General features: G+C 38.0%; 2 protein-coding genes across 2 annotated transcripts in view; one reads left to right on the top strand and one right to left on the bottom strand.

The window, feature by feature from the left end:
- The window catches only part of LOC145996062 (uncharacterized), a 367735-nt gene that overhangs the window by 329132 nt on the left and 23855 nt on the right, over positions 1–14748 (bottom strand). The gene's annotated exons all lie outside the window — the stretch shown is intronic.
- Positions 165–13902, top strand: LOC145996474 (uncharacterized). Its single transcript, XM_083132964.1, has 4 exons — positions 165–191; positions 5534–6478; positions 10270–10412; positions 13414–13902. The coding sequence occupies exons 2-4, from the start codon at positions 5551–5553 to the stop codon at positions 13516–13518; spliced, it is 1176 nt and encodes a 391-aa protein (XP_082989090.1). The 5' UTR covers positions 165–191; positions 5534–5550; the 3' UTR covers positions 13519–13902.

Here is a 14748-nt window from a genome sequence, read left to right as displayed (position 1 = left end):
GTTGCTTTTGAAATTCCGCTTACAAAAACAAAGGCGGAGTTGTCAGTGTTGTCAGGTCATATTTATCTCCTCTTGTGTAACTTCTGAAAGCTCTTAAATAGTGTGCGCTTGACATACGTCATTTTTGTCAGTTCTCTACTTTCATGGTAAGCTAATACTCTGTATCTTCACAAAGTTGAAAAGGGATTCAAGTTTGTATGTTGTTTTCTATTTATTTTCTTCTTTCTACGTCGCTATTCTACGTCTTCTGTGTTATTCGTGACAGTGAGAATAAGTGATCTAATAGTGCTTCTATTATTTGATACTCACACCTACTCTAACACCGTGTTTCGAGTGAGCCTATGATCTCTTGTCCAGGTGCACAACTTTTACCGGTGGCTGGTGTCAAACTACTACTCGGCAAATTGTCCATGACTATTTTCTCTTACATCCTATGTGTTTTTAAGTGATAGATTTTATGTATGCTGGTGCAGAAGTTGCCAAGGGTAGCCGGACAATTGCGATGAACAGTTAGAAGTGAAAGAGCAGGTGCACAATTGCGAAGATATTCTAAATCTTCTATCAAATTGAAGGGTGACTTAACACCCCATACAAGAGAATTATGTGAAATATTGATATTTTCGAATTCGACAATGATTACTCTCGTACTTTCTCCAGGCTTGAGACTGGTAAGGTAGCTTGTAAACGTATTTGCATTACAACCACTTTGGCGTGTTTAAAATCAGTGTTTTCCCACACATCGTCAATCATAACTGTTTCCTCATTCTCGTATTTTTGTTGTTACTTGTCTATCTTCATTTATTTCTTGTCAGCACTCAAGTGCTTCGTTAAACTGGGCTGTGGATTTGGTTCAATCAAGTTTTTGAACATGGGCTAGAGCCAACAGTCACCTCATATGTGCGAATACACTTTCCTACTCTCTCGTCGATTTTAATGTCACGCTTCTTCCTTTTCTGACCTTCTACACTAAGTTCCATCCACATGTACTTGATGTTGGTGTCTTCTGCTTGGCTCTTGAGGCATCCCAGAACATCATGAATTTTTGGGTGCGGTCTTCAAAGCCACCTATTTATGTTGTTGTTACAACCTTCTACAGCATTATTAGTTCTGTGGCGCCTTTGGTTAGGTTAGGTTAGGTTAGGTCCTGATCGTCGCAATTGCCCTACCATTAATTTGTAAAATGACCTTCACTGTCAAAATCATCGCAATTGTCTGTTATTTTGGCTTCATCGCAATTGTCCGCCATCGCAATGGACATTTCCACTCAATTCCTTTTACAGCAATTTTAAAAACTACACCCAGGAAAAATGATCCGTGCAAGTTCTTGCGTTTCTCTGCGTTCAGTTTAAGGCAAATACGAGACTTCCAAAGTTGCGAGACTAGCGTTGCGCTGAAAACACGCCCCGCCATGTTAATACGTCACTACTTAGAGAGAGCTCGTTTGCCGTCTCCTTCGAACGTCCAGTTTACTGGGGGTAGCCCACGGTGAGCGATCATGTGCAGCAGTTTTACAAATCTGTACAGATTTAAATAATGGAAGAAGGAGCGATAGTGGAAAGGAAAGTTATGCTTTGTAATGATCATACTTCTATTAAATATCAATGTTGCTCACGTGTAAGATAAATGAAAGGGTTCAGCTGAGTGCGTGTTCTCAGGTCATGCGAGAAATATTGCTTGTACAATTAGTTACTGATGAAATTTTCAAAAATATATTTCATATTTATCGAAATATACCGTTAACTATGTAGTACAAAATAAGAATTTTCACATTCTTCACTTTATTTATAAAGCCTATTTTACTTTATTTTCCATAAAGCAATTCCAGTTTGGGTTTCATTTGTGTTGCGCAAATTATGATCAAATATGTTTGTGAAGATAAGAGAAAATACACTGAGAAGATTGCATCAGTTGCACAGTACATATTAATACTTGGTTTATGTATAATTATTACAAGGCAATAATGTGTATAACATAATATCCAATACTGAAATGGTACGATACATTTTGAATTTTGTATTGCGAAAATGCATCCTCATCTCTTTACCCGGAACGCATTAGTTGAGAGTTGTAAATGTCTGTCTCGTGTTTATTTGTAAATGTCTCGTTGACAGCCTCGTCTCGGTTTCGGAGGGCAATCCTCGTTCTCGTCTCAAGTCTCGAAAAATATACAATTTACATCGTATGCAAGGGGTTATCGTACAAACTTTCACAGTGCATAAGGATTATAAAGACAAAAAAAATATTCTTAATTTTTTTTTTGTTTTGTTTTGTTTGTTTTACTCTTTGTTTCGACGCTACGAGCCCTCGAAAACTGGATATTATCCTGCTTATATATGCAAACCAAACCGCACATTCAGAATTATCACGAATGAACTGCCGTTGTAATTATTATACTCAAAATTCATGATTTATCTGAGGAAGTCGCATGTTACAGGTTTGACTCTCGACCTGGGCATAACTGTACCTTTGTGAATGTCCTTTCATTGAAGTGGAAATTGTTACGTTGGGGGATGTTTTCTAGAGACTTTAAGGACAGCTAGGGGATGCTTCTATTGTTAACGTTAGTGTTGCTCACGAGACGAGACAGTTCCAGTTTCCTCTCATAAAAGTAGACAGGACAAGCGAATGTTTTCGAAATGAGACGGGACAGACCAAAAGTTTCGTCTCGTATCGTGGATAGGTTGGGTGATATTTTGATTGTGCTGTTTGTTGGAGGAGGTAGTGTGTGTGTGGGGGGGGGGGGGATTTCTCCTGCACCCCAACTTCGAATACTGTTTGTAGTCATTCATCTTCATTGTCGCGATTAGCCAAAAGTTGTAAGAAATGTGACGTTAGAGATGATACATGGTAAATTAACCATGCGTTCTCATCGTTGCGGTTAAACAAAGAGACGGTAAAGCGACGTAAAATTAGGATAAATACATACATTTGCAATATATATACCTTTTTATACCGTATCACCTCTTATATTGCAGAAATTGGCTTGTAAACCAGACTGTCCTAAACATATTGTTATTTTAAAATTTGCGAAGAAAATATCATGACGAAAATAATGGTAATTCTAGAAAAGGCATTCTTGTAACAATAAGTTCTTGCCAGTCATAACCAACCTATGTATTGGCAATAAACAAGGCTGTTCATGTGTTCAGCCATTAACTGTTACCAGTTTTGCTTTGTCAGCCTAATGAGAAAAACCCTCTTTTCTTTTATATCTAAAATAATTTAATACGAAACGTTATTCCTCTCGATTGAATAGTTATCGTCTTTTAAAAATGTGAAGTGGTGCATTGTTTACATCTCACCCGGCCGCCATTACACGTGACCTAGAGGTCGCTTTTCGATAATCGATTTCAGTAGCATGTGCTCTTATTGGCCGACAGTCAGGCTTGGATCGCGTGAATTAGAACCAATCCTAAATAGAAATTCTTTGACCGAACCTTGGATCCAATGAGAAAAATAGGGTTTTCTCTGACATAATTTCCTTTTAAGCGTTCAATTCTAGGACTTGTTCTTGAATTATTTGATCGTGTAAAAGGAGCTTTAGGGTGAGGTCGTACAGTATCGACTATCGCCAGCGTTAAATTAACAGCACTTTAGCCGTGTGCCATATACTTCGGGAACTTAAGTTTGCGTACGGAGATAAGATAGCTACGAATCAGTGAAGGTGTTCATTGTTATTGATTGTTGCCTAAAGTTACATAGAAGATCGTGCTTCTCTTTAGGCAAATTGGTAATTTTGATGCAACGTATGCTTTGTCTATAGTCTATTAGATTACAATACATAGCAACAGTTGTCTAATATCGCCATTGATGGTATCATGTCACGTTCGTGCAGTACCGAGCACCCTTTGCAGTCCAGGGCCGACCAAAATGCAGGGTTTAGGCCAATTTTATTCTTCTCAGGCATTGTTGACGATATTTATTCTACACAGAAGTCTCTAGAGCAGTGATTCCCAACCGGGGTGCCGCGACAATTTTTAGGGATAAACAAAAATACGAAACAATTTTTTTTATGAAGTAGGCGAGGTTAGGGGTATCCTAACCTAGTGAAGAAAACAATACACGCACTTTTGTCCCTTTCAACTTCATGTTTGAGTGAGAAAGCCTTATCTGCTATGGCAACAATAAAATCCAAAGCAAGAAATGGGCTGCATAACCTTGAGGATGATATGCGTGTTTTGTTGTGAACTGTAAAGCAAACATTTGTGCTCTAAGCATTAATGCAAGTCTCACATTAATAAAACAAAACGTTTGAGTGATTTCCAAATTAAACTGTATTCTCTTCTGATGATTGTTCCGAATATTATCTTTCTCTACATGAATAACATTATTACTGGAGTAGGTATTTATTTGACAATAAGTTTAATAACATATGCCACTTCGATTTAAGATTTTAAAAAAAATGAAAGTGTAACAAGGGTGCTCCAAGGGTGCCACGAACGTGAAAAGGTCGTGAATCCCTCCTCTAGATATATAGACCAACACGAGAAAGCAACAAACTCAGTGTAAAGTTTGGGCACAATCCGATTGCACAGATCAAGGCAAACACTGTTTCGGGACTCTGTCTAACATCTTGTAATTTCAATGTCTTTACATGGCTACCAGGCACGTATGTAGAAATATATTTCGGGGGGGGTCCGAACGAAGTGTCTCAGGAATAATAATAATAATAATGTTTAAATTAAATTAAAATAATTAAATTAATCCAAATTAATAATAATTACAATACATAAATTAATATTATATTATTATTACACGAATAGGTAAATAGACTGTATAAGAATAGATATATTACATCGCACATTCATTACGTAGCTTACCTGTAGTTAAGATCGGAATAATTTATATAAAAACAAGTGCCCTGACAATGAAATTAATGTCAAATAGATGAATAATTGAATATTTATCGATTAAAATTGTTTTGAGTAGTAGTGTGCATAAATCTTCTTTGTAATGTCGTTCAAAGCGGTATGATCCTTGCGTACTAAACAGGTCAGAGGAAATTAGTAACCATCGATTATGCAACAAATGCTAATATTTTCATTACTTAATTTTAGTACTTTGGTAAGTCTTTCGGACCCCTGAACTCCCCCTAAATACGTCTTTCCTGTCCTTCAAAGCCTTATGATCCCAATATAATCCTTGTGTTCCAATAAGTTCAGAGGAAATTATACAACAAAGGCTAAACGAATATTTTTTTCTATTATTTAATTTTAGTACTTGATAAGTTTTTCTGGGGGGTCTGGACCCCCTGGATCCTCCCCCTAAATACGTCCTTGATGGCTACATACAAATTTTCAACGTGTGTACGATTTACATATCTCCTTTGCTTGAGTACATGTCTTGTCACTAAGTCGTTAATCATTTAGCTCCCACAATGAAATAAAGCCACTGGTCGGAACTGGACAACAAAATCTATTCCCTGTAAATTGCAATATTTCAATTTTAGTTCAAAATAAGGTCTTATCAAAAACTATAATCGAGACTAGGAAGGGATAATCCTAATAATTGTCAATGTGTTGTTTTATTTCAGCCTACAACGTGCAAGACATGAATGCAGTCAAAGTTGCTGAGCCAAGTGCACTGGTACTTCAAGTCCTGGGAAAAGTTGGAGTGATAACCTTAAACAATGCAAAAGCTTCCAACTCCCTTTCGCCCTGCTTGATGGAATGCATCCAAATGGCACTGAAGGAATGGCGTAACAAGTTGAAGATGGTAGTCATCCGGGCTGAGGGACCAATCTTCAGTGCGGGAGCAGATCTGATGAAGGCTGCGTCATACGCTCAGCGCTACAACTGTCTACCTCACATGTATACAGTCTACGCAAAGACCATGAAGATGGTCAACGAGTATCCTGGTAATGTGGTGTGTCTTGTACAAAGTCCTGCCATGGGGATTGGCGTATCTCTTATAAACGCGTCAAAGATTTCAGTACTTCAAGAAACCTGCTGGTTATCGAAACCTGAATCAAGCATAGGGTTTTGTGTTGATTTTGGAAGCTCCCACTCATTATCACGGCTTCCATATTCAGTGGGAAAGTATTTAGCTTTGACTGGGGAGAGGATCTTGGCTCGGGACTCTACCCGTTTGGGATTCACTGGCGCCATGTGCACGAAGGATAAGTTCCGCGAGCTTGAAGACTCGCTCGTAAATCTCCAGAACCCAACTTCTGACGACATTGAAAGCACAATAAAGAGACACGGGAGTCCGAACATTAAATTAGCTTTGAAACTCCTGGAAGATAACGTACACAAACACTTTTCCAAAGACACTGTACTGGAAATTCTTCAGTCTCTTGAGAGTGACTCGTCAAAGTGGTCTCAAGATACTCTGAGTCATCTGCGGAAGTTGAGTCCCGTTTCCTTGCTGGTATCCAATAAGATACTTGAAGCTGCCAGATCCAGGAGCTACTTTGAATGTCTGTACCACGAAGCACCTATTAGCAGACGAGTCATGCAGTTTTCGGATTACTATGCAGGTGAGAGATTAGGTTAAATGCTGGTTCCTCGTCTGCTTGTTAGTATATACAAGAAAGATTCATTGAGAACATTTTTCACTGCTCATCTAGTTGTAATGGTCTTTCATTTAACATTGGCCTTATTGCAAACTTCCTTATTATTATACCCCCTTCATAATAATTTCTTTGTGAGTTTCACATATGTCGTGTCTGGGTTTGAAATAGAGTGCTGCAGGGAGAAACTTTCGCTTGAATGCCAAATAGTTCGCACGGACGACGCTAGATAGTGTACGGAATCGAGAGCTTCTTCGCTCGAGCGAATAACGCTCGAACAGGCAAAACGAGCGGTATACGCTCGAAACCCAGTAGCACACGTATAACCGTAATTTATCTGTAGTAGTGGGTCCTCAAATATGGATCGTGAAGTGAAAGACGCAGTGAAATTTAAATTAAGTGAACATAGTCATCATCTTCATGTTTAAATGTACTATAGTTTAATCTATCTTACCAATACACAGTAATACGATGAAAATTAAATGGATGATTGTGGGCTGAAACTACCAAGCCGGATATTTTACATTTATGTGTCTGCGATTATTGTCACTGTAAAATGGTATTCCATTGAATACTCTAAAGCATGGGAGTCTCGAAAGAGTACGAGCAAACGGAAGTGGTCCCATGCCGCATTCTAGTTTGAAACTTGTGACTGTCCAAAATTGATATTCACAATTACGCGTATTATGAACCTGTTTAGTGAGAAAATGTTTAAAGTGTTTGCAATATTGACACATATTTCTCTTGCTCAAAAAATTGATAAAAATTGAACATCTAGGAAAGGTCGATTAAAGGAATGTTATCATAGTGATTGTATAAGTGAGTTAAAATAGTTATATATTTTTGTTTGTGCAATCCGTGAACTTAACTAAAAGTAAATTTTGGACTAAGCAAAAGCCTAAGCCTCAAACTCTATCGTAATTTTGCATTAGAAAAGTATAGAAATGCTTCAAGGTACAGTGTGTCCGAAAAGTCACGCAACCCGGTGTTTACGACCGTATAACGGAATAGCGAAAGGCAATGAGAAGAAACGCTTTCTGCCAAGAGTATGCCCTGTATATTGGGAAAATTTAGAGAGACAAACATATGTAAGAACATGCATGTTTTAATAACAAATAAGCAAAGTGTTGCCAAAGGCGGAAATTTTTTTTTCTTTTTGCAAATCGTGTGTATTGATGCACAGAACTCACTGAGGTAAATTATTGCAACATTTCACAATACCAACGAACAATTTGGATGGCCATCTATTGAATTTGACAGAAAAATAACTTTGACGAAGTTTCAAAAACATTACACAAGGGAATAAATGGGCTGTTCCAAAAATCGATGTTTTCACAATATTTCGAGGGACACTGGCAACACTGTTGCTGTCACGTGTCACTAACAGACGTGTTTCACCTCTGGCTATCACACTAAGGCACTTTTAACGACAAAGGAGAAAGTTGGTTATTCTCGAACATATGCAATAAATTACATACACCTTGCAACCCTGAAATGTGGGTACAGAAGAACGTTTATCAATTGTTATGTTTTCTGTGCCTTAGGTGGTTGCTGTTTGCCGCGAACGGCATTCCAGATTGTGTCTACTTATGCTGACGTCGTGTGTGTGTTTTCAAAATGCCATATTCTACACAGGAAAGTGATTTTATTGTTGAAGAATATATCCGAACATCGTCATATTCTGGCGTAAGAGAAGCATTTAGTGCCAAGTTTCCGACTAGTCCCTATTCCAGATAAGTCGTCAATTTTTCGTCTTATGCAAAGGTTTCGCCAAACTGGGTCAGTACATGACAGGCAACGTTCAGGGCGCCCTTCTGTGTTAGGAGCTGATGTTCTGCAGCGTGTTGAAGAAAGATTGGTGACGTCGCCACAAAAGTCTGCTCGGAAGCTCACCTCAGAATTGGACTTACGCAAGTCAACTGCTCACAAGGCTATACGGAAATTGAAAATTTACCCGTATAAAGTTCGTGTTGTTCATGAATTGAAAGCGGTAGATGTCCCGGCACGGTTGTGTTACTGTCATTGGTTTCATTCGTTCGACAAAATGGTGTCAATGTACTGAATAAAGTTTTTTTTTAGCGACAAAGCCTGGTTTCAATTGGATGGGTATGTCAACAGCCAAAATTCCAGGCATTGGGCGACAGAAAACCCACATCAGTTGCATGAACTACCCTTGCACTCTCCGAAAATCGGTGTATGGTGTGGAATATCGCGACGTCGTATTGTGGGACCGTTATTCTTTGAGACAACGGTGGATACCGCTGCGTACGGGGATCTCATAATGCAATTCGTTGCTCTCCTGGAAGAAGGCGAACGTGATGCTTGGCTACAACAAGATGGAGCAACTTGCCACTCATCTAATGAATCTCTTCGTATGCTGAGATACTTTTTGGTGATCGTCTAATATCCAAGGACTTATGGCCCAGTCGCTCGCCCGATTTAATATCTGCAGAATTTCTTCTGTGGGGGTTACTTAAAGGGGAAAATATACCAAACGAGACCCAGAACATTGGAGGAGCTGAAACGAAACATTACACAGGAAATTGATAATATCGGTGCTGCAACCCTCAGGAAGGTACCTGAGAACATGATCAAGCGAACCAACTTATGTATCCAAGAAAATGGTGGACACTTCGAACATTTGCTTTAATTTGTATGGGATACCCACATTTCAGGGTTGCAAGGTGTATGTAATTTATTGCATATGTTCGAGAATAACCAACTTTCTCCTTTGTCGTTAAAAGTGCCTTAGTGTGATAGCCTGAGGTGAAACACGTCTGTTAGTGACACGTGACAGCAACAGTGTTGCCAGTGTCCCTCGAAATATTGTGAAAACATCGATTTTTGGAACAGCCCATGTATTCCCTTGTGTAATGTTTTTGAAACTTCGTCAAAGTTATTTTTCTGTCAAATTCAATAGATGGCCATCCAAATTGTTCGTTGGTATTGTGAAATGTTGCAATAATTTACCTCAGTGAGTTCTGTGCATCAATACACACGATTTGCAAAAAAAAAAAAAAAACGCCTTTGGCGACACTTTGCTTATTTGTTATTAAAACATGAATGTTCTTACATATGTTTGTCTCTCTAAATTTTCCCAATATACAGGGCATTCTCTTGGCAGAAAGCGTTTCTTGTTATTCCGTTTGGCTATTCCGTTATACGGTCGTTAACACCGGGTTGCGTGACTTTTCGGACACTCTGTATATTACTAGTGGCGTGCACATGTGGGATTACAATCTCCTGACCAAGATTTCTGAAAAAAAAACACCAGACAAGGACGCTAGCAAAGAGGGTCAGAGGAGGCACTTGCCCTCCTGAGATTTCTAGAAAGTGTTAATGCAATTCGAATGGTGAAATTGTAGCGATATTTGATTTTAAAAAAATGTTTTCTGTAACTTACAGGCCGTATGTAACAGCAACCACTATTATTATTATTATTATTATTACTATTATTATTATTGTTGTTGTTAGGAATAGGACTATATTTAAGCTTGTATTTTATTTTACACTGATTTTCTAACTGTACAGTTGTTCTACATGAATTTACGTATATGTTAAGTATGCAGTTATGCAAATTGTATATAGATTACAAAATATGGAAATTACAAATGTATATAATTTAAAATGAAAACATAAGAAAGAAAAGTTAGTAAAGCTTAAAGAGGTTTTCAAGTGGAGCATGTGAATGAGGCAATGACGTATAGTGTCAGTATAGTGTCATCATCCTAATTTACCAGCGTTTTGAATTCTTACAGCTGTTGAAAATTTCAAGCAGAGGAAAAGTGGATTACCCAAGTGGTCTTATCCGAGAGTAGAAGATGTACCCGAGGAAGTGATAGAGGGTATTTTTCGTCCGCCAACATTACAAGAGATAGAGTTACACGAAATCTTAAAGCAGGTTTGTCTAGATAATGTAATTATACAGGGTCTCCAATAATGAATGTTGGGGTTTCATGAGGTCTCTATGAAGCATGTATTAGTATGTATAATGGTGAAAGTGCTTTTATTTAATTCAGTTACTCAAAAAGATTGTGCTCATGTGTTTTAATTTTGTCATTGTTGTCGAATTTATCATTTTTGTTTCAGATGTTAAACCTTTAAAACAATTGCAGATCCATTAAAGCAGGGCCAAATAAAATTTTAAAAAATACGGATATTTCAAACTACCCCCCCCCCCCCCCCCGGATTACTTCTTTGGCAGAAGTGTATCCATCCCATGGCCTGCAAGAAGTCCTGATCTCACTCCATTAGACTTCTTCCTCTAAGACTATGTAGAAATGACGTTTACAGTGAAATAATTGATAATTGTGACCACCTCAACTAATAAATCAGATAATCAATTGCAATCGTTACCTTGCCAGAGTGCGGACAGTAATTGGATATCACCATGACGTGTGTCGTGATATTGACACTTACTAATGTTGTTCGTAATGCACATAATACATACTTCACAGAGACCTCATGAAACCCCACCATTCATTCTCGGAGACCCTGTATACACCTTCATTCCAGAGCATATTTAAAAATGCACATAACATACTAAACAAAACCATTCATCTGAAACTTGCCCAACATTTCTTCAAGTTTATACCTTTCAATCAACTATTCACTCAGACGTGTCGAATGGATGGTTGATTGAATGGTAAAAGAATCGCGTTCAATTATTCATATCAATAAATTCAGAATGCAGGAAATAAAATTCTAGACACGTGTGCAAAATCCAAGTGAAATTGCCTCTGTTCTGAAATTGAAATAGTGGTGTACATTTTTTTTTTTTTTTACCAAGGGTGGGAGAAGTTAGTTAAAACTGGCAGGTGTAATGCAAATGTGAATTTCAAACTGCACATATATTTTACAACATAGCTAACTTCAATAGACGGAAATCTCTGTTGTAATGTTACCTTAAGTTATGACCAGTCTTGGCTCAACTTGTGTTGCGTTTTCCGTTACTTGCTAAAATAACCATAATCAATTACAATAAATAAAACTAAATAACGGTTCTATCGATTCAAACGTAGTTGAATAGCTACCGTGCCGAAAAATTATACACGTGACCATGAGAAAACATAAGTTATTGCTTAAATTATAGCCCAGATGTTCAGTTTAACAATGCAAGAAGCTATACGTATTTCCTGATTAAATATATACAAACAAAATTAGAAAAAATCCCCACATAAAAAATACATGATCCGATTTACTCGTACTTAATTCAATTAGGCCTAGATCAGCAGTACTGATTCAAATATATATTGTACATTCGTGTATGGTATTGAATCTCTTTTCCATTAAAAATAGTCACGCAAAAAGAAAGTAATCGATCTGAAAAAATGACAAACTAATTATGCCCAATTATTGAACATACTACCCATTTATCCTAGAGATTATTTTTATCAAGTATTTATCCAGCGTGTTCGAAATTCTCGATATATGATTCTAACCTTCATACTGTCATTATTATTTTTGAAAATGTATAATTTCAGTGTAGGAAGTGATAATGAATAATATTGGAATGTTTGTATGGCTAATATTTGAAGAAAGGGAAATATAAGTTGTATATCATATCATGGAAAGCTACTTAAACAGGTATTCACAAATAAAGGAAGTAAAATAATTAACATTTAATTGGCAACTGACAGGTAATCAAACATAGATATAGAAATGTATAAAAGGAGATCAGTTCAGTGGTGCCACCACCGTCTATGAGCAGAAGTAAGACAATAGCAGGAAGCAGCAAAGTCAATTTATATTGACATTCTGGTACATATATTTCTTTATTAAAGACACAAAACTAATTTGATTTTAAACAATTGTACTCGTAGATAAAGTGATATATTTTATTGTGAATATGTTCTTGAAATACGTATAGTATAACGAATTTCAGTGTAGCGCATAAAGAAAAGGCTATTCGATAGTATAGTTAACTATCATTATGAACTTGTAATCATAGATTCCCAGGTTCGGTTCGTGGAGGAGGCACAGTGGTTCTGATCCCACATTAAACTGTAGGCTCAGTGCTGTTTGGGAGCATAAAAGCAGAGTTAAGAAACAATACAAAAATTAACATATTTGGGTTAATTTTCTTCATTGCTGTGTAGAATAATAAAATCTAGATAAACCTTCAATTATTCTTTTAACTTACTTAACAAACCTCTGAGAGATAATTTGTTAGACAACCTTTTGTCAAGTTCAGGGGCGTTGCCACCCTCGAGAGGGCAACCCCCTTGATTAGCGCCAAAATCTTATTTCCGATTACATAATCGTGGCTGTTTGTTTGTTTGAGATTATTATAAAGTACACTTTATGCACATAAAGGCTAATCGGGACTGGTCCTATGGTTTAAAGTGGGATCCGAATCACTGTGCCATGAGCCTCCACCGGGTATCGAACCCGGCACCCCTTGATTACAAGGAGATGACGTTACCACTACGCCATCGGCGAGGCACTTTGCCTTTTGCCTGCCCGGATTAAGCGAAGTCCGGTTTATCGGGGACCGGATTAACGATGTTTTACTGTATTTGTTTCGTTCAAACAAAGAAGTTTTAAAAAAGTTGCATTTATTGCTGACATGACACGGAAGATACTGCTGACTCATACACATAATACGTACATTGTAACTATATTGCAAAATCATGAGGAAATATAAGCTAAGAGATTACTGTTATTTTGATCTCATTTTGTAGGTATTAAATAAGTATTTTTTAAATAACTATAACTTTTCGTCATTAAAACCGTAAATACGGTAGCATGGTTATGTGTTTAACTGGAGGAATGTGGAAAGTAAGGAGGCCAGGCTAGAAAGTGTGAAGATTTGTAAAAATTCAGAATTAAAAATCAACAAAGGACTATTTGTCAATGCAAGCTGTATCTTTGTTTAATGTTAACGTCTTTCACAATTTCAGGACGATGTATGGTCCGAGGAAACCAGTGCTCTCTTCAGGGAATTCGAGGAACCACGAAAGGACCTTGAAGAAATGAAATCAAGGATTGACTTTAATGGTGCTTAAGCTTGGAAAATCTGCAGGATTCTGAAAAAGTGATTATTTTGTCTGGTGTCTGAAGTTTTAGGATCTACACAGCGACTGTGCTTCAAACTATTCACCGTTGGGCGAAACGTATATTCACAGGGCGTTTATGACTATTTTTATTTATATACAGTGCCTTGATTTGATTACTGTGCACTAGGACGCCACTAGCGGTTGATATCACTCAGCTTGCCGGCGGAATTGGTTTGTACAGTGGGGTGCATAAGTACTACCAAGCAAAGTGTTAACCACCGTGTTTATTCCCTTTGTTTTATGCAATGAGAACTTCGGGAATTGAAACATGATTGATTGATTGGTTGATTCGTTGTTTCAAAGTCCACTTTATGCACAGGAAGGCTAATCGGGACTGGACCTACAGTTCAAAGTGGGATCCGACCCACTGTGCCATGTGCCTCCACCGGGTATCGAACCCGGGACCCCTGATTACAAGGCGACGACGTTACCACTACCTATCGGGGAGGCCCAGGCGGGAATTGAAACAAAATGCCAAGCAAGATACTGACAGCCTTCGCACCAGCATGCGTAAGAATCGAGTCCCTTAAAACTTCTATCATGCAAGAGAAAAAGTAATGGAATACTGCTGCATCCCACTGTACGTAACTCCTCAAATCAAGCGCATTTAATTAAAATATTTCACAATTGCAAGTAATCACGTACTTTCGTTACGGAAGACGTTGGGAATATTGATCTTGTACTGCCACGCGCGACTTCTGCATTTAGGTATGAATCGTACATAAAAATTCTGTGTTCTAGAATGTATATATGTTGCACCACATAGCAATACTAATAACAAAACACTTAAGACATATCGGTTTACCTCTTATCGGCTTAGGGGCCTCCCCGATGGCGCAGTGGTAGCGTCGTCGCCTTGTAATCAAGGGGTCCCGGGTTCGATACCCGGTGGAGGCACATAGTGGTTCGGATCCCACTTTAAACTGTAGGTCCAGTCCCGATTAGCCTTACTGCGCATAAAGTGGACTTGAAAAACACAAACTCTTATCGCCTTAGAAATCTATACAGAAGCTAATATGAATATCGGCAGGGGAGGCTTAAAGATCGGGCGACTGCCCGGGGCGCCGCCCTTGATGGGGCGCCAAACCGGAGGGTCCTCCTAGAGTAGCGCCAAAACCTTATATACATAGCAATAACACGAAACGGAAAGAAGTTTCGGTAAAGAAAAATAGATGGCAG

Source organism: Lepisma saccharinum, chromosome 12 (genome assembly GCF_977018435.1).
Source record: "Lepisma saccharinum chromosome 12, izLepSacc3.1, whole genome shotgun sequence".
NCBI classification, from domain to species: domain Eukaryota; kingdom Metazoa; phylum Arthropoda; class Insecta; order Zygentoma; family Lepismatidae; genus Lepisma; species Lepisma saccharinum.
Note: the sequence above shows the minus strand (reverse complement) of the source record. Positions and strands in the feature narration are given on the sequence as shown.

Excerpts from the sequence above, each read along its gene's own strand:
- LOC145996474 (XM_083132964.1), top strand. The coding sequence starts at position 5,551 with ATGAATGCAGTCAAAGTTGCTGAGCCAAGTGCACTGGTACTTCAAGTC. Across the intron at positions 6,479-10,269 it reads GTTTTCGGATTACTATGCAG|CTGTTGAAAATTTCAAGCAG; the intron begins GTGAGAGATTAG and ends GAATTCTTACAG. Across the intron at positions 10,413-13,413 it reads TACACGAAATCTTAAAGCAG|GACGATGTATGGTCCGAGGA; the intron begins GTTTGTCTAGAT and ends TCACAATTTCAG.